Genomic DNA, 26116 nt, shown 5'->3' with positions numbered 1-26116 from the left:
ACGACAATTCAGTTAAAGATTCATTCAAGCCAGGAGATAGGAGAGGCCTGGGCATTTTTGTACCCAAGTGAGCAGCTGGACTTCTCCGGCAGACAAGAGCTTATGACTGTGACCTTGTTCCTCTCATTTCAGCACCAAAGCACGCTTTCAGTTGACACCCACTTGGGGTAGTGGAACAGTGGCAGTTGGGAAACTAAATCTCTGGAGACATGAGTGCACATGCTCACAGCACAAAGAGTGACCACCCTCCTCAAATGTCTTGGTCACTGTGATATCAAATAATCTGTTCTGTGAAGTCCACAAAAATTCTATTCATCAGCCCCATGCCCCAGTTCTGGCATAGGAAATATGCTCACTGGATACAATGCTATTGTTGTTCAGTCGCTAAGTTGTGTCCAACTCTTTGGGACCCCATGAACTGCACATGCCAGGCTTCCCTGTCCTTCCCTATCTCCCGGAGTTTGCTCAAACTTACGTCCATTGAATCAGTGATGCCATCCAACCACCTCCTTCTCTGTCACCCCCTTCTCCTCTTGCCCTCAACCTTTCCCAGCATCAGGGTCTTTTCCAATGAGTTGGCTCTTCACATCAGGTGGTCAAAGTATTGGAGCTTCAGTTTCAACATCAGTCCTTCCAATGAATATTCGGGATTGATTTCCTTTAGTACTATTCCCGGAGTTTACATTATTGGTGGGGGTTGGGAGTCGGGGAAGGGGAGGAAAATATTAAATGAAAAAGTATATTAGGTGGTATTAAGTGCTATTGAGAAAAATGAAGCAGCATATGGGGGAGGATGATTAATAATGAGAAGGGAAGTTACTGTTATATGTGAGGTAGTTATAGCTGGCATGTGAGCAGGGCCCAGAAAAAGTAAAGGAATGAGCTTGAGCATATGGGGAAGAGCATTCAAAGGTAACTGGAGCTCAGAGAGGCTCAGAAGCCAAAAGTTGACCACAGTCACCCAGCTGGTCCATGACAGAGCTAGTGTCAGATCCAGGCAGCCAGCTCCCGAGCCTGTACTGTTAGCTACAGTGTGAGATGCCTAGATCTTTCCTTGTCAATTCCACCTACATGCAGTCCCAGTCGGTGATTTCTCTGTTTCCATGATTTCCAAAGGCAGAAATATCCTGGTCTTAGCTATACCACCATTTCAGACTTAAAAACTGCAGCCCCCTGCCTGCCAACAGACAATAACCCCACAGGCTCCCCAGTTCCAGAAACTCCACAGAACTCGCCTCACATGTGCTCTCAGCTCTCAAGCTATTTCTCGTCTCCTATATGAGTTCATCCAGAATTAAGATGTTTGTTCTTTAAACCAACTTCCTTTTGAGCTTTCCTGTCTCCTGTCATGCTAAAATACTCTTCTTTTTATTTCTTATTCTTGCCCTTGAGAATGCTTCTCTCCCCAGGATGTTTCCCTGTCAATCTGTGCAGTCCAATTCAGCAGCCACTAGCAACATGTGGCTCATGAGCCCATGACATGTGGTTAGTCCAAATTGAGCTGTATTGTGAGTATAAGACACATACCAGACTTTGAAGATTAAGTATGAAAAGGGAAATGTAAAATCTCTCATTAATATTTTTTGTATCAACTACATGCTGAAATGAAAATATTGTGGATGTGTAAGGATAAATAAAATATATTAAGATTAATTTTACCTGTTTCATATTATATTTCTATTTAACAGCATTACTCTGGCCTGCTCTTTCAAGATACCCACATCATATCATGCTCAAAAATCACATTTGCATTTGACTGTTCTTGTCTTGGATAGTACCTACAGCATGCTTTGGAGAATAAGGTTCTTACTAGAGCTATTTAAGATTCTGAAAGTCTTTTTAAATCTATTCACCAAAGTCTGATCAAAGGTATTTCAATACACCATTGATTATTTCATTAAAAATTTCTTTATAATCCCTATTATTTTTTCCAAGTACTCAGTTCATAGTTGAGAAACTCTATTACAACTAATTTATGATGACAGCCTTATTAGTTTCTTATTAATATGAATTTCTTATTATAATCTGAATGTGCACATTAAACTTTTTTTTTTTTTTTTTCCTACTTTTTAACTGTTACATGGGAAAAACACTCAGAAACTAGAGACCAGAGAGCCTTACGGAAATTCAGACAATGATCTTGACAGATAGTCAGGGAACATTAGGGAAAATGAAGGTCACTAGGGGGCATTCCCTGGTGGACCAGTGGCTAAGACTCTGTGCTCCCAATGCAGGGGGCCTGGGTTTGATCCCTGGTCAGGGAACTAGATCCCACGTGCCACAATTAAGAGTTTACATGCCTCTACTAAAGATCCCACAGGCCACAACAAAGGACAAAGATCTTGCATGCCACAACTAAGGCCTGACACAGCCAAATAAATTTTTTTTTTTTTAAAAGTAAAGGTCACTAGGAACCAAAATGGGTTCATTTCCTCAGAACAAACCTATCAAAATAATTTAGTTTCCTGAGATGGATACTTGCTTGATAAAATAGAACAAGGTCACAAAGGATAGACCTTTGAACTGACAGTTTCCAACTGCAGGCAGAGAGCAGACATGAATTTCTTACAGTGTTTCTGGGCAAGAGGTGCCCTCACTTTCACTGTTTCATTTTGAGCCTCACAGTCCTTGGGCTAAGAGCTCATCAGCACAGGCACAAGCAGCATGGAGAAGGAGAAGGCCAACAAATGCAAGGGAAAGAGATTGAAAACAAAGAGGCCAAAGGACAGAATCCCATGCCCATAAAGTAGCTACAAGACATTCTCCTTTGAGGCTGGTTGGGCGGGTACCAAAGGCTATCTCCAAAGAGGAACTGCTTCAGTGTCTTCCAGCACTATTCTGGGGATGGGATCATTATTTTAGTCACACTTCATATTCCAACTTGTCTGAGCAAATGGAAAAGGCTGTATCCTGGTTTCACCTTCAATCTTGAGATGGAAGCTTTTATCTGTAACAGAATCTAAGGTGGTGTTGCGGTGCCCTTCAGTAAAAACTTCAAAAAGCCTTCTGTACTCAAGAGAAAACAACATGAGAAGAAATCAAAAGACAGAAAACTTGTGCAAACAAGGGCTGATGCATGCAGGCAAACATTCTGCTTTTAAACAGAGAAAGCAATGCCTACCCTCAAAGCTTGTATTAATTTAAAAACATTAGCGTAAGTCATGCTGGGACCCAGCCTCACCCCTCAGCAGGCCAGCAGCTTCCACACCAGGTAGGGCCTGGCACCCAGTGGAGTCAGGGGAGTCAATGGAGTCAGCTGCCCACAGCATTTGTGCCGCAACAGAAGGGTGCATGCAGCCCATATGGGGGCACCCCTAGAACATATAGTTCTAGTTACCAAAGGGGAAGGGGAGAGTGCTGATGGGCTAAGAGCCCACCAGCACAGGCACAAGCAGCATTGAGAAGAACACCAACAAAGCACAAGGGAAAGAGATTGAAAAGAAAACAGGACATCTCCTACACAAGGCCACCTCTCCAAGACCAGAAACCATAACCGGCCTACTCACTACATAGAAAAAATCCAGAGAATTAGGCAGGATGAGGAGACAGAAACATAAAACAAAGGAAAATGACAAACCCCAAAAGAAGAACTGAGTGGCGATAAACAATCCATTTAGACTTTAGGGTAATTCAATGAACTCAATAGAAGAATAAACAAACAGTGTGAGAAGTTCACCAAAGAGTTAGAAAATATAGATTCAAACAGAGCTGAAGAATACAATAACTGAAGTTCAAAAACTACACTAGAAGGAATTAACAACAAAAACTTGATTACAGAATAGGCAGGGGACCCAAATACACATTGTCCAAACAAGACAGAGATGGCCAACAAGTATATGAGAAGATGCTCAGCATCATTAATAATCAGGGAAACACAAATCAAAACCACAATGAGATGCCACCTCACACCTGTCAGAATGGCTGTCAGCAAAAGGGCAACAAATAACAAGAGTTTGCAAGAATTCAGTGAAAAGAAAACTCATGCACTGTTGGTGGGAAGGTAAATTGGTGAAGCCACTTTGGAAAACAGTATGGCAGTTCTTCAAAAAATTAATAGAAACTGCCATATGACCCAACAATTTCACTTCTGTAAATTTACCCAAAGAAGGAAAAAGCACTTATTAGAAAAAACATGCACACCAATATTCATTGCAACATTATTTACAATAGCCAAGATACGGAAGCAACCTATGTGTCTATTGATAGATGAATGAATAAAGAAGATGTGGTATTTATAAACAATGGAATATTACTCACCCGTAAAAATGAAATCTTGGCTTAGATTCATGGGTAGATACAGAACATGGATAGATATAGAAGGTATAGTGCTAAGTAAAATTAGTGAGACAGGGAAAGACCAATATCATATGATTTTACTTATATGTGAAATCTAAAAACAAACAAACATTCAAAAGAGAAACTGACTCATAGATAAAGAGAACAAACTGGTAGTTACCAGAGGGAAGGTGGGTAGAGGGGTGAGTGAGATAGGTGAGGGAGACTGAGAAGTACAAACTACCAGTTATAAAATAAATAAGTTGGGAGGAGCTAAGATGGCGGAGGAAGAGGACAGGGAGACCACTTTCTCCCCTACAAATTCATCAAAAGAACATTTGAACGTTGAGCAAACTTCACAAAACAACTTCTGACCGCCAGCAGAAGACATCAGGTGCCCAGAAAAGCAGCCCATCATCTTGAAAGGAGGTAGGACAAAATATAAAAGATAAAAAGAGAGACAAAAGAGCTAGGGACAGAGACCCGTCCCGGGAAGGGAGTCTTAATAAAGGAAGTTTCCAAACACCAGGAAACCCTCACACTGGTGGGTCTGGGGGAAGTTTTAAAATTTCCGAGGGCAACCTAACTGGGAGAAAAAATAAATAAAACCCACAGATTACATGCCTAAAAGCGACTCCCAGCAGAAAAGTACCCCAGGCGCCTGCATCTGCCACCAGCAAGTGGGGGCGGAAGGGAGGAGCAGGCAGCATTGCTTAGGGTAAGGACCGGCCCGGATGCCCTGAGGGCAATCGGAGGGAGCTAACATGAGATAGCAACTTAAACTGGGGGATAGCAAGAGAGAGAGAGAAAATTAACTGGCCGGAACACACTGCCAGCCATTCGCAGAACAAAGGAACTGAGCAATTCCAGAGAAGAGCTAACCGGCTGCAGACCAGCCCTTCCCCGCCGTAGGCAGGAGGGAGGGGAAAGGGGCAAACTCGGCCCCAGAGACGGCACCCCCTACCAAACTGCAAACCAGCTCCCAGTTTCTAACCAAAGACCTCCTGAGATTCTGGATGGTCGACATCCTCTGGGAGGGTCACGGCTAGAGACAGCTCCCCAGAACAGACACAAGGAGCACAGGACCGGTGGGCGCGGAAACTGAGGCTGGGACCGCAGAGGGGAGAAGGCGCACCGCACCCGGGGAGAGTGCGCCCGTCAAGCTCCTGGCTGCCTGAGCTGCTCCAGCGGGGAAGGCACAAAACGCAAGCCCAACCGAGTCTGCGCTTTTGTGGAATACCCGAAAACTGGAACTGCATGCAACGCAGGGCCCACTCCATATAGAGCAGCCGGGAGCCTGAGCAGTGTAGACGGGGAAAGCACACACCCGTGAGCGGGGGTGGGGGGGGGCAAACCCAGTGTGGCCGGAACACTGCGAGTGCTCCCCACACCCGCCAGTGACACTTGTCTGCAGCGCCCCTCCCTCCCCGCAGCTGAACAAGTGAACCTAAACAAGAGACCACCTCCGCCCGCCTGTGTCAGGGCGGAAATTAGACACTGAAGAGACCTGCAAACAGAAGCCAAGTAAACGAAGGGAACCGCTTCAGAAGGGACCGCTGCAACAGATTAAAATCCCTGTAGTTAACACCGACTACACTGGAAGGGGCCTACAGATATTGAGAAGTGTAAGCTGGAACGAGGAGCTATCTGAAACTGAACCAAACCCACACTGACTGCAACAGCTCCAGAGAAATTCCTAGATATATTTTTACTTTTTTTTGTTTGTTTGTTTTTTAATTAAAACATTTTTTTTCTTTTTTAAAATTTTTTCTCTTTTATTTTCTTTTAAAATTCCCTATTACTCCTGTATTACTCCTTAACTTTAATTTTCATATATTTTTACTATTTTTTAATTTAAAAAATTTCTTTTTTTCTCTTATTTTCTTTTAAAGTCCTCTATTACCCCTTAATTTTCATTTTCATTTCACTATAACCTTGCAAAAAAAAAAAAAAGAGGCCCTATTTTTAAACTGAACTTCATATATATTTCTTAAATTTTTTGTGTTTCTGTTTTTGTTTTTAATATTATATTTCTAAGAGTCTAACCTCTACTCTAGATTTTTCATCTTTGTTTTTCAGTATTTGATATCAATTTTGGACATTTAAGAATCCAATATTCAGTACCCACTTTTACTCAGGAGTGTTTGATTACTCTCTCCTCCTTTTGACTCTCCGTTTTCTCCCTCAGATCACCTCTATTTCCTCCCTCCCCCTCCTCTTCCCAATCCAATTCTGTGAATCTCTGTGGGTGTCTGGGCTACGGAGAACACTTTGGGAACAGAGAACTGCGTAGATCTGTCTCTCTCCTCTTGAGTCCCCCTTTTTCTCCTCCTGCTCACCTCTATCTCCCTCCTCCCTTGCCTCTTCTTCATGTAACTCTGTGAACCTCTTTGGGTGTCCCTCATTGTGGAGAATCTTTTCACCATTAACCTAGAAGTTTTATTATCAGTGCTGTATAGTTGGAGAAGTCTTGAGGCTACTGGAAGAATAAGACTGAAATCCAGAGGCAGGAGACTTAAGCCCAAAACCTGAGAACACCAGAAAACTCCTGACTACAGGGAACGATAAGTAATAAGAGATCATCCAAAAGCCTCCATACCTACACTGAAACCAACCACCACCCAAGAGCCAATAAGTTCCAGAGCAAGACACAGCACACAAATTCTCCAACAACGCAGGAACATAGCCCTGAGTGTCAACATACAGGCTGCCCAAAGTCACACCTAACACATAGACCCATCTCAAAACTCACTACTGGACACTCCATTGCACTCCAGAGAGAAGAAATCCAGTTCCATACACCAGAACACCGACGCAAGCTTCCCTAACCAGGAAGCCTTGACAAGAAAATCGTCCAACCCCACCCACTGGGAGAAACCTCCACAATAAAATGGAACCACAGACCACCAGAATACAGAAAGGCCACCCAGACACAGCAATCTAAACAAGATGAAAAGGCAGAGAAATACCCAGCAGGTAAAGGAACATGAAAAATGCCCACCAAGTCAAACAAAAGAGGAGGAGATAGGGAATCTACCTGAAAAAGAATTTAGAATAATGATAATAAAAATAATCCAAAATCTTGAAAACAAAATGCAGTTACAGATAAATAGCCTGGAGACAAAGATTGAGAAGATGCAAGAAATGTTTAATAAGGACCTAGAAAAAATAAAAAGAGTCAATTAAAAACGAATAATGCAATAAATGAGATAAAAAACACTCTGGAGGGAACCAACAGTAGAATAACAGAGACAGAAGATAGGATAAGTGAGGTAGAAGATAAAATGGTGGAAATAAATGAAGCAGAGAGGAAAAAAGAAAAAAGAATCAAAAGAAATAAGGACAACCTCAGGGACCTCTGGGACAATGTGAAATGCCCCAACATTTGAATCATAGGAGTCCCAGAAGAAGAAGACAAAAAGAAAGGCCATGAGAAAATACTCGAGGAGATAATAGCTGAAAACTTCCCTAAAATGGGGAAGGAAATAGTTATACAGGTCCAAAAAACCCAGAGAGTCCCAAACAGGATAGGCCCAAGGTGAAACACCCCAAGACACATATTAATCAAATTAACAAAGATCAAACACAAAGAACAAATATTAAAAGCAGCAAGGGAGAAACAACAAATAATACACAAAGGGATTCCCATAAGGATAACAGCTCATCTATCAATAGAAACCCTCCAGGCCAGAAGGGAATGGCAGGACATACTTAAAGTAATGAAAGAGAATAACCTACAACCTAGATTACTGTATCCAGCAAGGATCTCATTCAGATGTGAAGGAGAATTCAAAAGCTTTACAGACAAGCAAAAGCTGAGAGAATTCAGCACCAGCAAACCAGCTCTTCAACAAATGCTAAAGGATCTTCTCTAGATAGGAAACACAGAAAGGTTGTATAAACGCGAACCCAAAACAACAAAGTAAATGGCAACGGGACCATACCTATCAATAATTACCTTAAATGTAAATGGGTTGAATGCCCCAACCAAAAGACAAAGACTGGCTGAATGGATACAGAAACAAAACCCCTATATATGCTGTCTACAAGAGACCCACCTCAAAACAAGGGACACATAGAGACTGAAAGTGAAGGGCTGGAAAAAAATATTTCATGCAAACAGAGACCAAAAGAAAGCAGGAGTCACAATACTCATATCAGATAAAATAGACTTTAAAATAAAGTCTGTGACAAGAGACAAAGAAGGACACTAATAATGATCAAAGGATCAATCCAAGAAGAAGATATAACAATTATAAATATATATGCACCCAACATAGGAGCACCGCAATATGTAAGGCAAATGCTAATGAGTATGAAAGGGGAAATTAACAGTAACACAATAATAGTGGGAGACTTTAATACCCCACTCACAACTATGGATAGATCAACTAAACAGAAAATTAACAAGGAAACACAAACTTTAAATGACACAATGGACCAGCTAGACCTAATTGATATCTATAGGACATTTCACCCCAAAACAATCAATTTCACCTTTTTCTCAAGTGCACATGGAACCTTCTCCAGAATAGATCACACCCTGTGCCATAAATCTAGCCTTGGGAAATTCAAAAAAACTGAAATCATTCCAGTCATCTTTTCTGACCACAGTGCAGTAAGATTAGATATCAATTACAGGAAAAAAAATATTAAAAATTCAAACATATGGAGGCTAAATAACACGCTTCTGAATAACCAACAAATCATAGAAGAAATTAAAAAAGAAATCAAAATATGCATAGAAATGAATGAAAATGAAAACACAACAACCCAAAACCTATGGGACACTGTAAAAGCAGTGCTAAGGGGAAGGTTCATAGCATTACAGGCATACCTCAAGAAACAAGAAAAAAGTCAAATAAATAACCTAACTCTACACCTAAAGCAACTTGAGAAGGAAGAAATTAAGAACCCCAGGATTAGTAGAAGGAAAGAAATCTTAAAAATTAGGGCAGAAATAAATGCAAAAGAAACAAAAGAGACCATAGCAAAAATCAACAAAGGTAAAAGCTGGTTTTTTGAAAGATAAACAAAATTGACAAACCGTTAACAAGACTCATTAAGAAACAAAGGGAGAAGAACCAAATTAACAAAATTAGAAATGAAAATGGAGAGATCACAACAGACAACACTGAAATACAAAGGATCATAAGAGACTACTACCAGCAGCTCAATAAAATGGACAACTTGGAAGAAATGGACAAATTCTTAGAAAAGTATAACTTTCCAAAACTGAACCAGGAATAGAAGATCTTAACAGACCCATCACAAGCAAGGAAATCAAAACTATAATCAGAAATCTTCCAGCAAACAAAAGCCCAAGACCAGGTGGCTTCACAGCTGAATTCTACCAAAAATTTAGAAAAGAGCTAACACCTATCTTACTCAAACTCTTCCAGAAAATTGCAGAAGAAGGTAAACTTCCAAACTCATTCTATGAAGCCACCATCACCCTAATTCCAAAACCAGACAAAGATGCCACACAAAAAAAGAAAACTACAGACCAATATCACTGATGAACATAGATGCAAAAATCCTTAACAAAATTCTAGCAAACAGAATCCAACAACATATTTAAAAAATCATACATCATGACCAAGTGGACTTTATCCCAGAAATGCAAGGATTCTTTAATATCTGCAAATCAATCAATGTAATACACCACATTAACAAATTGAAAGATAAAAGTCATATGATTATATCAATAGATGCAGAAAAAGCCTTTGACAAAATTCAACATCCATTTATGAGTAAAACTTTCCAGAAAGCAGGAATAGAAGGAACATACCTCAACATAATAAAAGCTATATATGACAAACCCACAGCAAGCATTACCCTCAATGGTGAAAAATTGAAAGCATTTCCCCTGAAATCAGGAACAAGACAAGGGTGCCCACTCTCACCACTACCATTCAACACAGTTTTGGAAGTTTTGGCCACAGCAATCAGAGCAGAAAAAGAAATAAAAGGAATCCAGATAGGAAAAGAAGAAGTGAAACTCTCACTGTTTGCAGATGACATGATCCTCTACATAGAAAACCCTAAAGACTCTACTAGAAAATTACTAGAGCTAATCAATGAATATAGTAAAGTTGCAGGATATAAAATTAACACACAGAAATCCCTTTCATTCTTATACACTAACAATGAGAAAACAGAAAGAGAAATTAAGGAAACAATACCATTCACCACTGCAACAAAAAGAATAAAATATTTAGGAGTATATCTACCTAAAGAAACAAAAGACCTATACATAGAAAACTATAAAACACTGGTGAAAGAAATCAAAGAGGATACAAACAGATGGAGAAATATACCGTGTTCATGGATTGGAAGAATCAATATTGTCAAAATGACTATACTACCCAAAGCAATCTATAGATTCAATGCAATCCCTATCACTACCAACGGTATTCTTCACAGAACTAGAACAAATAATTTCACAATTTCTATGGAAATACAAAAAACCTCGAATAGCCAAAGTAATCTTGAGAAAGAAGACTGGAACTGGAGGAATCAACCTGCCTGACTTCAGACTATACTACAAAGCCACAGTCATCAAGACAGTATGGTACTGGCACAAAGACAGAAATATAGATCAATGGAACAGAATAGAAAGCCCAGAGATAAATCCACGAACCTATGGACACCTTATCTTTGACAAAGGAGGCAAGGATATACAATGGAAAAAAGACAACCTCTTTAACAAGTGGTGCTGGGAAAACTGGTCAACCAATGTAAAAGAATGAAACTAGAACACTTTCTAACACCATACACAAAGATAAACTCAAAATGGATTAAAGATCTAAATGTAAGACCAGAAACTATAAAACTCTTAGGGAAGAACATAGGCAAAACACTCTCGGACATAAATCACAGCAGGATCCTCTATGACCCCCCTCCCAGAATATTGGAAATAAAAGCAAAAATAAACAAATGGGACCTAATTAAACATAAAAGCTTTTGCACAACAAAGGAAACTCTAAGCAAGGTGAAAAGACAGCCTTCAGAATGGAGAAAATAATAGCAAATGAAGCAACAAAGGATTAATCTCAAAAATATACAAGCAACTCCTGCGGCTCAATTCCAGAAAAATAAACGACCCAATCAAAAAATGGGCCAAAGAACTAAACAGACATTTCTCCAAAGAAGACATACAGATGGCTAACAAACACATGAAAAGATGCTCAACATCACTCATTATCAGAGAAATGCAAATCAAAACCACAATGAGGTACCATTACACGCCAGTCAGGATGGCTGCTATCCGAAAGTCTACAAGCAATAAATGCTGGAGAGGGTGTGGAGAAAAGGGAACCCTCTTACATTGTTGGTGGGAATGCAAACTAGTACAGCTGCTATGGAGAACAGTGTGGAGATTGGTTAAAAAACTGGAAATAGAACTGCCATATGACCCAGCAATCCCCCTGCTGGGCATACACACTGAGGAAACCAGATCTGAAAGAGACACGTGCACCCCAATGTTCATCACAGCACTGTTTATAATAGCCAGGACATGGAAGCAACCTAGATGCCCATCAGCAGACAAATGGATAAGGAAGCTGTGGTACATACACATCATGGAATATTACTCAGTCATTAAAAAGAATTCATTTGAATCAGTTCTAATGAGATGGATGAAACTGGAGCCCATTATACAGAGTGAAGTAAGCCAGAAAGATAAAGACCAATACAGTATACTAACACATATATATGGAATTTAGAAAGATGGTAACGATAATTCTATATGCAAAACAGAAAAAGAGACACAGATGTACAGAACAGACTTTTAGACTGTGGGAGAAGGCGAGGGTGGGATGTTTTGAGAGAACAGCATCAAAACATGTATATTATCTAGGGTGAAACAGATCACCAGCCCAGGTTGGATGCATGAGACAAGTGCTTGGGGCTGGAGCACTGGAAAGACCCAGAGGGGTGGGGTGGGGAGGGAGGTGGGAGGGGGGATAGGGATGGGGAATACATGAAAGTCCATGGCTGATTCATGTCAATGTATGGCAAAAACCACTGCAATATTGTAAAGTAATTAGCCTCCAACTAATAAAGTAAATGGGAAAAAAAATAAATTATGGAGATGTAACATACAGCATAGGGAACAGCCAATAATATTGTAATGACTTTCTATGGTGACAGGTGGTAACTAGACTTATTGTGATCATTTTGTAATGTATAAAAATACTGACCCACTATGTTTACACCTGAAACTCACGTAATATTGTAAGTCAATTAAAAAGGGAAAAAACAAATAACAGTAATAAGGTGTACAATTAAACAATTCAATTTTTTAAAATTATAGTAAAATGGGCAACAAAACAAACCCCCAGAATCAGTTCTTTAAAAGTAGTTGTAAGTCATTTTCAAAATTCCTAAAAGATACCTGTCAAAGATTTTAAAAAAAGCAGCAAATGCAAAAATGTGAAAGTTGATTAGATCTTGGTATTTTAAAAGACATTCTTGTGACAACTGAAGGAATCTGAATAAGAGTAGAAGTTAAGTGATATTATGAAATTACTGTTAATTTCAATACTAACAAAATTCAATATTAACAAAATATTGTTAATTTATAAATATCATGTTATTGGGTTTATGCCAAAGCATTTAGGAGTAAAGTGTGGATGTATAAAACAGTATAATTATGGCAAAATATTAATAAATGAATACATAAATAAACCCCCATTCTTAATTCCATGGCCCAAAGAAAGTTCCTCCACCCCTGTACTGTAGATTACAATACTGAATACAATCTATGTGATTGGTAATTAGCTGTCTTATATCATTTTACATGCTTTGACATGTGTTGACATGACAACATTACATTGGGCAATATATACATGTTATAAGATATCAACTATGGCTATACCAATCATCAAAAAGTTGCCTATCTGGACTACCCGGTGGCCTAGCAGTTAGGATTCTAGGCTTTGAGTGCCTTGACCAGATTCAGTCCCTGGTTGGGGAAAGATCCTGCAAGTCACATGGTGCAGGGTGGAAAAGGTGGTAATCTATTCTTGGGTTGGAAATACATGGACTTTGAGTCATGGAGTAAGTGCTAGCGGGTTCTATCACTTCTCTGCTGTGTGAACATTGACATGGTACTCAACATACCTCAACTATTTTTCTCCTCTTTAACAGTCTCTACCTTATAAAACTAGTACAACAATTAAATGAAAACAAAAACTTAAAACTCTAAGCACAACACTTGGCACAGAGCATGTGCTTAATTCATGGCAACTATTATATCCACCCCATTATAATACTGGAGCTAGTTGGGTTTTTTTAATAGGAATACACAACATTATTTTGACTTGAATTATCTTTCCTAAATAAAAACACAAAGACTCTCCAAACTTTAAGTCAAACGAAGTGTATGAATAAGTCTCACATAACAATGAGCTTCCCCATGACTCAGCAGTAAAAGAATTCACCTGCTAATGTAGGAGCCAAAGGAGTCGCAGGTTCAGTCCCTGGGTCAGGAAGATCCCCTGGGGAAAGGCATGGCAACCCACTCTAGTACTCTTACCTGAAAAATCCCATAGACAGAGGAGCCTGGTGGGCTACAATCCATAGGGTCGCAAAGAGTTGGACACGCCTGAAGCGACTTATCACACACGCACATAACAGTGTGAGAGAACATAAGAATTTAAAATGGAGAAATGTTTGACCAGTACTTTACCATCTAATGTTCAGATTTAACAATCTGTACTGTTAAAAATACTAAAATAAATCAATGAAAGAGACATTTTATTAAGTATTATATGACTTGGTTCCTGTGTACAAGGATCTAAAATCAAGTTGGAGAGATTAGGTCAACAAGAGCAGAATAAGGCAAGCTCTGCTAAGAGCAAACACAACAGTTCCTATTTTTGAGCTTGCTGCTCGCCCAGCACTGCCTAGGTCCTGTCCACATGCTACCCCACGGATGCACTCCACTGCTGAATCCTGCCAGCCCAGCCTTCAAAACACACCCTGACAGTTCCTATTCCTCACCCCACCCCATCATTTCTTACCCACGCCCAGCTAGTCATTGTTCCCACAGCCTCCTAACTGGTCTCCCTGCTTTTCCTTTTTCATCAGCAAGGACTATTCTCTACCCAGCATCCAGAATAATTCATTTAAACACTCAAGTCATCACAATTTCACTTCTGTTCAAAACTCTCTGAGACTTCCTACATCACTGGGAATTAAAAAAGTTAGTCTTTAAGGGCCCACAAAACTTTATCTCTAGAATCCAGCCCTTACTACTTGTACAATTTAATTTCCTATTTACTCTCCAGCACGGTGGTCTCCTCGAAGTTCCTTAAATGTTTGAAACCTATTTCAGGGTTTTTGCTGCCAACCTCTCTGTCTGGAATACTACTCTCCCAGTCACCTGGCCTGCTCAATCACTTCCTTTTAAGTCTACACTCAACTGTTTTCCCTTTTAAAGAGACCTCCTCTGACTACACGACATCAAGTACTAACTACCAGAGAGCGACTGAATGAAATATCATTCCTCCACCCCACAGAGCACTATGCAGCTGTAAAAAAAAAAAAAAGAGGATGATTTCCTTGAACTAATATGTAATGATTTTCCAGACATGTGGTTAAGTGACAAAAACAACATATAAGAGAGTACATTGAGTATGTTGCCTATTGTTTGAAAGAGGAAGTTAGAAACAAACGTATGTATCTGTTTGTATCTACAAAAAGAAACAGGAAAGACAAAAACAAACAAATGATATGTTGTGGGGGGAGAGAGAGGGATGGAATAGAATTTCTGAGCATTTTTTAAATGGATATCCCTCAGTATCCACAGGGTATTGGTTCCAGGATCCCAGCGGATACCAAACTCTGAGGATGCTGAAGTCCCTTACATAAAAACAGCACAGTAACCTATGCACATATTCTCATGTACTTTAAATCATCTCTAGATTACTTGTAATATCTAATACAATGTAAATGCTACTTGAATAATTGTAAATACAACATAGTTCAGTTCAGTCGTTCAGTCGTGTGTGACTCTTTGCAACCCCATGAACTGCAGTTTGCCAGGCCTCCCTGTCCATCACCAACTCCTGGAGTCCACCCAAACCCATGTCCATTGAGTCGGTGATGCCATCCAAATACAACATAAATGCTATTTAAATAGTTGTCAGAATACAGCAAATTCAAGTTTCGCTTTTTGAGATTTTATGGAATTTTTTTCCTGAATATTCCCGCTCTGTGGCTGGTTGAATCCACAGAGGCAGAACCTGCAAATATGGAAGGCCAGCTGTGTTTGGTTTTGATTTGAACCCTGTTAACAGCTTCCATATTTTAAAATTAAATTGAGGGGGAAACCCTAAAATTGACTAGATAGAAATAACATTGATGTAACTATGTATATCCATTTGATAACATAACCACACAGGAGAAAAATTAAGAATTAATTCAAGTAACTTGAAAATACAGTGTTCTGTACATATTTAGTGGAATATATGGAAGAATAAAAATTTTGAACTATATTTAGTAAAACTTTTGCTTGGTAGTAGTATTGGCACAGGAATTATGGAACTAGTTTGTGTTTAATGGAGATTAGGCAAATATACTAACGCTACTAAGAATAGAATTCTCACTGTAGTGAAGGAAGATACTAATACAGAACAGGGAGGAAACAGAAGAACTGAATTGTTGGATTACTTTGTGGTTACAAGATAAACGCATGACTTTGTGAAAGCTATTTCCTAGCTCTGAGAACTGACAGGGCCTAGAAGCTGTGGCTTCAGGAGCCTTGAGCACACCTAGAGTGTGTGCGCTCAATTGCTCAGTCACGTCTTACTCTTCCAGACTCCATGGACTGTAGCTCATCAGGCTCCTCCAGTCCACGGGGTTTCCCAGGCAAGAGCACTAGAGTGGGCTGCCATTTCCTTCTCCAGGGGGTCTTCCCAACCCAGTGATAAAACCTGTGTCTCTTAGGTCTCCTCATTAGCAGGCAGACTCTTTACCACTGAGCCACCTGGGAAGCCCTAAGCACATCTAGCACCCAGATCTTAAATTCTAAATACTATTCCCCACTAAAAGAAAAAGGGAATCTAATGAGTCCAAGGCTGAGGCAGGAAAGGTACAAAATGAGTCCAGAACATCTTTCTATGCCAGCAAGGAGGGAAGTGCTCAAGACTGAAGCTTGGAGGGGTTCCCAGTGACCAAATTCAGAATCACCAAGCATCAGAATGGATAATGACAGGAATGCTATCTTAAATGATACCCATGAGTCCTTACTAGTACTAGAACATGAAATAAAAAGGGAGGTGCAAAAGCTCTTTGTTACTGAAGATTGTTAATAAAGTATATAGACAAATACGGATAGGAAATTGCCATTTGCAACAATTTAGTGATAATGGACTCGGGGAAGAATGGTCACTAGGTGCTAAAACACTGGGTGAAAGATTGTTGGAGAACAGGATATTCAATCTCTAAGTGTTACTTAATGAATCACATATTACAGACATACCTCATTTTATTATGCTGCATTTTATTGCACTTTGTAGATACTGTGCTTTTTACACAAACTGAAGTTTTGTGGCAATAGTAGTCAGCATTTTTTAGCAATAAAATATTTTTTTAATTAAGGTATGTACATTTTCTTAGACACAGTGCTATGGCACACTTAGACTACAGTATAATGTAAATGTCATTTTTAAATGCACTAGGAAATAAAAAAACTCATATGACTTGCTTTATTGCGATATTCGCTTTATTGAAATGGTTAGGAACTGAGCCCACCTAACTTCTATTTACTTGCCTCTACAAGAGAGAAATCTGATGGACCTCACCTTAACCAAACAATCGACATTAACATCTTTGATAATCAGCAAATGGACTGCATCTGCACCCTGATGAGATGCATACCTGTGCTCAGAAAGTCCACATCAGAATTTAAGCATGCATCCCAACACGGAGGGTCATTTTTATAAAACAACTCGTCCAGACCCTTCAAAAAGAGCAATGTCATAAAGTTTAAAAAAAGAAAAATGTTGGCAACAGTTTAGATTTTTAGATTCAAGAGGATTAAAAAAGCATGGGGCTTCCCTGGTAGCTCAGCTGGTAGAGAATCTGCCTGCAATGCAGGAGACCCTGGTTCAATTCCTAGGTCAGGAAGATCCCCTGGAGGAGGGCATGGCAACCCACTCCAGTATTCTTGCCTGGTGAATCACCATGGACAGAGGAGCCTGGCAGGCTACAGTCCTTGGGGTCACAAAGAGTCGGACAGGACTGGGCGACTAAGTATAACACAGCACAAACAGGCATGAGTACCAAGCTTGATGTATGATCCAGGACTGGCTTCTGGACCCCATCTGAAAACAGTCTTTTATCAATGCTATACTTCCTGACTCTGAAAATGGTGCCAGGGCTTACTGGAGACATATTATTCTTACAAGACCTATGTTGAAATATTTAGGGTTAAGGTGTTGTAAGAGCTGCAATTCTCAAATGGTTTAGCAAAAAACAACAACAAAAAAAGTAACTGGGTAGGTGTGCGTGTTTGTCTCTATAAAGAGAGAGAGAAGTAAACCAAATGTGATAAAATGTTAATAACTGGTGATTCAAGGAGAAAGGTGTGCAAGTGTTCACTGTACTGTTTTTGGAACTATTCTAAAGATTTTAAGTTTTCCAAAATTTAAGAAAATTAGTAAGAACTATTAACCACTTCTATTTCCCTTGTTCTGCACTACTAATCTCTGTATTAGTAAATGTTCACCACCACCCAACAACTACACATTTACTGCCTTCTTTCTTCACTGTCTCTCCCCCACTCTAATAATGGTAAGCTTCCCTGTGCTGACACAGAGCTGACAGTAAGGACGTGTTGAATGACTGATGCTCACAATCATTCTATGAAGCAGATGTTAGTATCCTTTCTCTCACGTGTATGGTGCTCTCTCTTCGAAGGCAAAGATACAGAGTCACAGAGAAGTGAGGTAACTTAGAGAAGTTTTTAACCGTGAGGGGCGGGGCCAGGGTCTGAGCTCCAATACTGTTCATCACTGTTAGGCAGCTTTCCCCACTGAGACCAGCTTGGTACCCAAAGGGCTCACTATCTGCAGAGCTATCGAGTTTCCCTTAGCGCAAAGCCTATTCAGAGAAGGTGATATTCATGCTTGCAGAACCAAATGACCTCTGAATAAATAAATGTATTAGGTGGGAGAGACCACCATGAGGGGACTGTTTAGAGAGTCTTCCTAGAAGAGGTGTGGCTAGATGGGTAGACTGAGTTTTCCGTGGAAAAGAGCATAGCAACAGGCAGCGGTGGCCAAAGGTGCGTTCTGAGACCAGGGAGAGACCCGAACATCTGAAGGAGTTACCTCATCCATTCAAGCTCAGTATGTGCTTCTTCCTCGTGCTGACACCTGTGGCCCGTGAAACCCTCACAGCCTTTGGGGCCTGTGATGGTACCTGTCCTGGCCCCTCTGCCTCCAATCCCTCTCAACTACAAGCTTTTCTCTTCACTGCTGCCAGATTATTCTAAGACGATGGGTCTGCTCCTGTCAGGCCCAGAAACAGGTCTCCTTTGCCTGCAGGAGAGAATCCCAGCTCCCAAAGGGGACATTCGGGGTACCCCATGGGGCCTCAAGATCCCACCGGCACACCGACTCTCCAGGGACACTGATGGCGCCCTACTGCCAAAGTTTACACTCTCCTCTTTCTTTCTTGATCTCCTCCTCGTGGCATCTTTTCCCACATCGTGGCATGATACCACCTGTCCTCGGAGGCTAGGTTCAAACTCCCTCCCTTCCAGGAAGTTTCTGCTTCATGGAAGATATTTGATTTCACCAAAGATGTGGCTGTCTTCCCTCTGCACGCCCGCAGCACTTTATATTTACCTCTCTTACAACATTTACTTTTGTGCCTTACATTGTAGGTACATTTGAGCGTATGTCGAGCCCCACAGCCCCCACCCCCACCCCGGTTGTATTCCATAGACGCACGCATCCAACAGGCACTCAATACACTCTGAAGGCAGAGAGGAGAGGAAAGGCTGATCAGGTGTGTGTGCTAAAGGAACAGCGGGGGGATTCCAAGTGCTAGTTAAGGGAGCTGTTACTATGCTCCAGGGGTTTAGCTATGACTTAACTAGGGGCCTGTGTGGGGAGAGGCTGATAATGTGGGTGAGGAGGTAAAAAAATGGAGACAAAGATACCTATCTTATGGGGCTGTCGTGACGATTTAACTGAAGAAGTGTGAAAAGGATGACCATAGTCCTAGACACTCACGCGTTCGTCCTTTTCTGTTCGGAAGGGAGGGGAAGCAGCACCAGCCACACTACTTAGAAACTCCGAATCGAGGCCCTCTGCTTCCTGCTGCGAGGCGATTCTCAACCACCGCCATCAGCCAGGGCGCGGCCGCGGGACAGGCGCGGTTGCACTTGGCCTTGGCCGCGGCGCGCCCACCCCAGCGCAGGAGCCGGCGCGCGCGCACACAGCGCGATCCACTGCCAGTGGAGGCCCGCCCCGGACAAGCTCGCAGGCTGCGGAAGCAGTAAAAAAAAAAAAAATGTGCTCAAGTTCTGGACGATGGCGCCTCGGGAAGTAGTAACTTAGTCACTGGGGTCACGCAGAAAAGGCACCCCTTCCAGAAGAAAACGGGGTGGAAGACAAGCGGGGGTCGGGGGTCGTGGGAGTTAAGAAGGATTCCAAAGGGAGGAAAGCGCGCAGGGGAAGTGAACGAGCCGGAGTCTGATTTCTTTTTCCGAGACCTCAGAGCCTGAGGAGCAAGTTTCTTAACTGATCACCCTACGGTGATTTGTGGATGACACGACCAGGTCCCGCGCAAGTGCCCCCCGCCACCTTCGCCACCCGAACTTGCAGCCGCCTTGGGCCGCGCCCGTCCACCGGGCCCGGAGCCCGGGGGCCACTGACACCTCGCGCTCCCGGTCCCCGTGGGCTCCCGGAGGAGGCCTCCACTCACCCAATTTGAGGAACAGGCAGACCACTCCAAGGGTCCCCACGGCCCACCCAGGGGCGCTCCCTGCGGCCATGGCGGTCCGGGCAGTTTCTGCTAATGGGCCGCAGCGGCACAACTCGGCCTGCCGGAGGGCCGGCCCCACTGTGCGCCGCGCCCCGCCCCGCCTCGCGCGCCCCGCCTCCCGCGCGGCGGGCTGGCACCGGATGCAGTCTGGGAGCCGCTCCTTTCCTCTTCTCGCGGACTCGGTTCGGGTCCCAGTCGTTCCTGCCATTCCGCCGCTACCCGCTTTGCTCTGTGGAGCTCTTTAGCAAACGTGGCGTGAGTTTCTACAACCAGGGTTATCCTCGTTCCTCCCGCGCTTTTCCTTGGCATCTGGAGCGCGATGGAGGCGCCCCCGCAGCAGCTGGGGGTATCGGAGTGTCGCTTCCCGAACGCTGCGCCCCCCTGGTCGGGAGGTGACAGGAGAACCCTGGTGGGACACGGAGGTTCCGAAGCGCTTTATTCTTTCAGCGCTTTGCAGCAGTTGCAGCCGCGCAGAAGTTTTACCTGCCGGTTAAGACGGTGAAGAACCTGCCCACAGTGCGGGAGATCCAGGTTCGATCCCTGGGTCGGGTAGATTCCCCTGGAGAAGGGAACGGCAACCCGCTCCAGTGTTCTTGCTTGGAGAGTCCCATGGACAGAGGAACCTGGCAGGCTACAGTCCATGAGGTCGCAAAGGGTCGGGCACGACTGAGCAAGTAGCACACACACTCCCCTTTTATGACTCTAGATAAAACAGCCTCTTTGAACCACTCTTTCCTCAAATATTAAAACGAAAGGAAACGGGACGTGTTAGACAGCTGCTAGGATGTGTAGCGGTCCCTGGTGCAGCGCCAGCCTCCCCACCCCTCTCAAGCGCCTATCTTTCCTCATTCCGGTGCAGTCACCTTTTCCTTAAGACTGACTCCCACCCCAGCACTCCCTTACTCGGAGCTGGGATTTCCAGCCTCGGGTTTCTCCCTTCTCCATTTGCTTTGTTTCACTCTTCCTCCTTCTCAACGGTGGACTTGCCCTCAGGCTGAGGAGTCAGAGCTGTTCACTCCCTCAGTGTTTGGCCTCCCCAAATCTCTGTCCCTCAAGCTGCAGTGGGCACTTGCACTCTCCATCTTTTTGGCTAGTCCTCTGGCCTCAAATCTACCTGCTGATTCAGTTACTACTGTATTCCCAGAACCAGCTCCTGGCATGGGCCTCCCTGACAGCTCCCTTTCTTTCAGATAGAAGCGCCAGAGTGACCTCTGCTCAGTCACTGTGGCTCAGGGGACTCTTCCTTACCATGTAAGCAGGAAACTCCTCCCATTGAACTGAACTCATGAACTGGATTCTCTGTTGTCCCAACAAACACCAACCTGTTTGCCAGTTGTGAAAGAGTGGAAATATGCTTTATTCTTGCTGTGATTGCCATCATCCTCAGGTGGGGACCCCAAAACCACTCAAGATACTTGAACTACACTGTAAGTATCCATAAATTATTTCTTAAATTGGCCATGAAACTGTAAAAGTTGTCTATGTCTGTGAAATTTCTGGGATCAATGTACCATACCTAAGCTACCCTTAGGCATTCCCTATCATCTGAAGATAACCTGGAACATAAGGCAGGTACAGTGTGTAGCACAGAAAGTGAGGTCAAGTTTCTCCTCTACTCTGGGCTGGTAAGAATTCAGTTTAACATTGATGTCCCTGTTTTCACCGATTAGGAAACTGAGGCTCAGAGAAGGTAAATGACTTGCCCAAGGACACACAGCAAGGCAGAGAACTGGGAGTCCAACCAAGCTTAAGTCCAAAGCACCACTCTTACCCTTTCATATAGGATGGGCAGCTATACTGCTGTTTGGACTGGGCCAGCGAAAGCTGTCAACCCCCTCTGAGCAGGGACCCCCTCTGAGTAAAGGACCACCAAGTCACCTGGGGCTGGGAAGCATCCCCAGGTCATGGTCTCCAGGTACCAAGTAAGGAATGGTTCATTAAGTCTTCCTTGGTTGGCCATGTCTCTGGCCAAATGAATGATGTCAGTTCTTTCATTAAGAGACATGCTGTGGTTCCAGCAAACATTTTTAGATATACACTTTAGATATATGCCTAGTAGCAGACTTGATAAATCAAACGTGGCTCAGAAAGGCTGGACCTACAATGCATCAGGCAGATGGCCAAAAAGGCCCTATCCATCTACTGAGAACTGGATGTGTTTCACATCCTGTGACCGGTGTGGAGAGGTCCAGTTTTATCTGCTTGTCACTGTAAAGAATCATGGAGAAGAAAGGAGGGCTTGTTCAGTCTGCTTGTGTGGCATGGATGGGCTGCTGCTCTTCCCAGCATGTTACCCTCTGGTTCTCTGGCTCTAGTTCCTGCCAAACTCGGAACCACACCCAGGAAGCTTAGGAGTCCTAGACAGACAGAGCAAAACACTGCTCCTAATCCTGCATACATGAAAATGGTCCTTGCCCCCATGTGGAAGTGTACGTTCACTTTATTTAAATAAACACTGGGCAGATTAGCACCAAGAGGGTGTGTGTATGTGTCTGGGTAATTTTTATTCCGTAATATTCTGTTTCCCTTTTTCAAATGTTCCCCAGCAGAAAAGATAGCATTAGGAGAAAATTAGGCGAAAATAATACATAAGACTTAACATGGAACCATTCTGGGTACCCAAGAGAGAAACAGTCACATTTCAACTCCTGGCCAAGCCAGCAGCTGCAAGAAGTTGATAAGCATGCAGCAAATGGGGCTGGGGAGCAGAGGAAAGCACATATTAAAAGCCTTTGAAAGGCCTGAGTTTTAAAAAGAAGAAAAAGAAAAGAAAAAAAAAAAAAAAGGAAGTACCTCCTTTTGCTCTTTACCTCCATCTAGTTCCTTCTGCACATTGTGTGAATTTTGAAGAATTACAGTTGGGTTCTGACTAACCACATGTCGCTGCTGGAGCCTTCATCATGCTGTCATTCTTCCCAATTTGCAGATGTGGCGAACTCCCCCCACCCCCAAACCTCCCATTTGAGCTGTGCAGGGAACAGAGACGGGTGTGCTGTGTGGGCTTACTGCACAGGAACCCACAGCTCTTGGGTTTTCTTCTGTCCTGGAAGAGGTGTGCTAAGCATTTTGTGGTCAGGACAGTACTAGAGTTGGAGGAAGGTGGTGAGGTCCTGCTGTCAAGTCCAAGCAGAAGTTTGTCCCCAGCCCCTGCTCTTCTATCAGTTTCCTCTTGCCATGTCCTGTCTCCCCATTTCTACCCCACCCACTCCCACCCAAAAGAAAGCTAAATTCTGAGCTGGCCCATCTGGTCTCCTCTGGGTATGTCAAGACAACTCTGGTCTTGACAGTCAGGGTAGATGTCTATGTATGTATGCTTGTGCATGCTCAGTCATGTTGGACTCTTTGTGACCCATGGACTATAGCCCATCAGGCTCCTCTGTCCATGGGATTATCCCAGCAAGAATACTGGAGTGGATTGCCATTTTCTTCTCCAGGGGATCTTCCCAACCCAGGGATTGAACCCACATCTCTTGCATCTCCTGCATTGGCAGGCGGTTCTTTACCACCAGTGCCACCTGGGAAGCCCTATGTGTGTGTGTGTGTGAGTATGTATATATATGTGTGTGTGTATATACACACATATGTACATACATACACATACATTTACTCTGTCAAATATACATATGTATATGTGTGTGTGTGTGTATATATATATATAAATATACATTTTTTAGCAGCCGACAGTAAAGTGTCTTGAGGAAGGGTTGCTTTTTATCCTGTATACAAAGGTGCCACTTGGGCTGGGGGTGGGGTGTGATAATAAAGGCCACAATTCACAAACCCTGAGTTTAGCAAGCCAATATCAGGGGCAGAACTCCAGGCCCCCAGGGCACAGTTCCAGAGCCAAGAGTGGCTGATTAAGTGAAGAGAAAGAAGGACAGTGGACTCAGTCAATATAAACAGCCATATTTTCAACATAATTTACTACAGGTCTCTGAAGTGTATATAAAACATTTTAGTGCAACATCTTACAAATAGTTTTCTTTTAAAAAAACAAACAAAAAACAAATCAACAGCTCTCTACATCATGCATGGGTAGTCTGTCTACCCTACTTTTTTTTTTCTTCAACAGTAAACGCAGAGAAACCATTGTTTGGAAAAAAAACATGAAAACTTGCTACAGAAACCCCCTAGGGAAAGAGGGTGTGGTCACAGCCATGTCCTGGAATGGGCCTAGCACAGTGTTGGTTTTTATTAATACAATATTGTAGATGCAGATAAGTCAACAGAACTGTTGGCCGTTCCTCTCTGGGTCTCTCCTGTAGGCAACTTGCAATGAGGTCTCCCAGCCACTGGAGGCCAGCATTACCACTCAGCAGATGCCACATATCCACAGAAATGGCCAAAAGAGAAGGTCCTTGGGATTTTCATAGAAAGCAGAAAAGCTCACCCTTTGATGGTACCCCCGGCCCAATAGAAAATGCACAAGAAAAAAAAAAGACAATTATTAAAATACTGGCTTCGGTTTCTTTTTTCCTTTCAAATCTCCTGCAAGTGCTTCACTTACTTATGTGCAGCACTGGCTTTTCTTTTTTCCGTAAACCTATTCAAACTCAAGTCTTCATTACATGTCCCAGTTCCAGCCAGCCCTCCAGCATCTTTCCATTCAGACGGATGGAAAGTACATCATCTTCTCATGTTGACTCAGTCTATAAATGCGGGGCCAGCAATTTCCCATCGAAAGCCCACACCCCGACCTGAAGAAATGGAGCCAAAGGCCATCTTATTTCCTCACCACTGCGCCTGTTCTGTACCTCTATAGCGTTGATGCAGCACAAGAAACGGGGATGAGCATGTGAGGCATTGGTGGGATTAAGGTGGTGGTGCCTACACAGAGTCGCGGGAGAGGACTGGTGTATCAGGGAGGGAGAGAACGCAGCCTATGTAAGCCCTTCAGAAAACAGCCAGGCAACGGCATTGCTTCCCCTTGGCTATGACACATCAAAGCACCTGCCAAGCACCCAGGTAAGGATCAGCATCCACGTGGCCTGGAATCCCACAGCCTCCCCTGGCATCTGTTCAGCCTCAGGATTGGGATCCACACTAATCTCTCAGGTTAGATTTAGTTCCAGAATCCTGGACACTTTTTCCAAGTAGGTTCTCCCTTGGGATTCAAGCTGCAAGTTCATAAGGAAGGGAGACGGCACTTGTGGCCAGCAAAGTATGAGGAAGCCAGGCGAAAAAAAAAAAAAAACAAAAACATCTTCATGGAGTGAGCAAAAGGAAGCACTTGCAACTGAGGATGCTCTGGAGCCCAGGATCTTGCCCAACAAGTGAAAAATAACAGGTGACATTGGCTTCACCAGGCTTTAAGGGTCATCCAAATAAAAAGTCAACAACAACCAACCAAATCACCTAAAGCCACAAATAAGATATAAGAAAAGGGAGGGTACAAAGTCCATGCATGTGATCACGTTCTGCTGAGATGGGGTAATCCATAAGGATCACAAAGGGCTGCATCTGGGCTTCCCCTGGGCAGATATTCTTATGGCAGTGAGATGCAGGTCAAATGGCGAAGAAGAAAGACATCAATATCTTTGAGAAAGATGTGGTCAGAAGGAAGAAGGAAAACGTAGTCTTCATACCTCCAGGGAGGTAGTTATTCCTCCCTGTTCTCCAATGCCAGGCTCTGGAAATCACTGCTGGCTACTGTCCCAGTGTTCATGAACCTAAGCCGTCAGCCGGCCCCGTGCCTTCCGATGGTGGATGTGGTGGCTGCTTGGGCCCCGTGTATTCAGCTCAGTTGCTGGCCCCTTTCCAGGCTCACTGGCCACTTGCCCTTAAGAGTTTGATAAAGCACCTGGAAACAAATGCCCACCTAACAGTTGGGCAGTTA

General features: G+C 42.9%; 1 protein-coding gene across 1 annotated transcript in view; it reads right to left on the bottom strand.

Annotated features, from left to right (window-relative positions):
- The window catches only part of CD58 (CD58 molecule), a 47014-nt gene extending 26526 nt beyond the window's left edge, over nucleotides 1-20488 (bottom strand). The window contains exon 1 of the mRNA XM_061168436.1: nucleotides 20221-20488. Coding sequence (XP_061024419.1) covers nucleotides 20221-20488 — 268 coding nt within the window. The remainder of the gene's footprint in view (nucleotides 1-20220) is intronic.
- Between the last annotated feature and the right edge of the window lie 5628 nt (nucleotides 20489-26116).

The sequence above is a fragment of the Dama dama genome, chromosome 20, assembly GCF_033118175.1.
Source record: "Dama dama isolate Ldn47 chromosome 20, ASM3311817v1, whole genome shotgun sequence".
Taxonomy (NCBI): Eukaryota; Metazoa; Chordata; class Mammalia; order Artiodactyla; family Cervidae; genus Dama; species Dama dama.
This window is presented reverse-complemented; position numbering and strand designations above follow the sequence as displayed.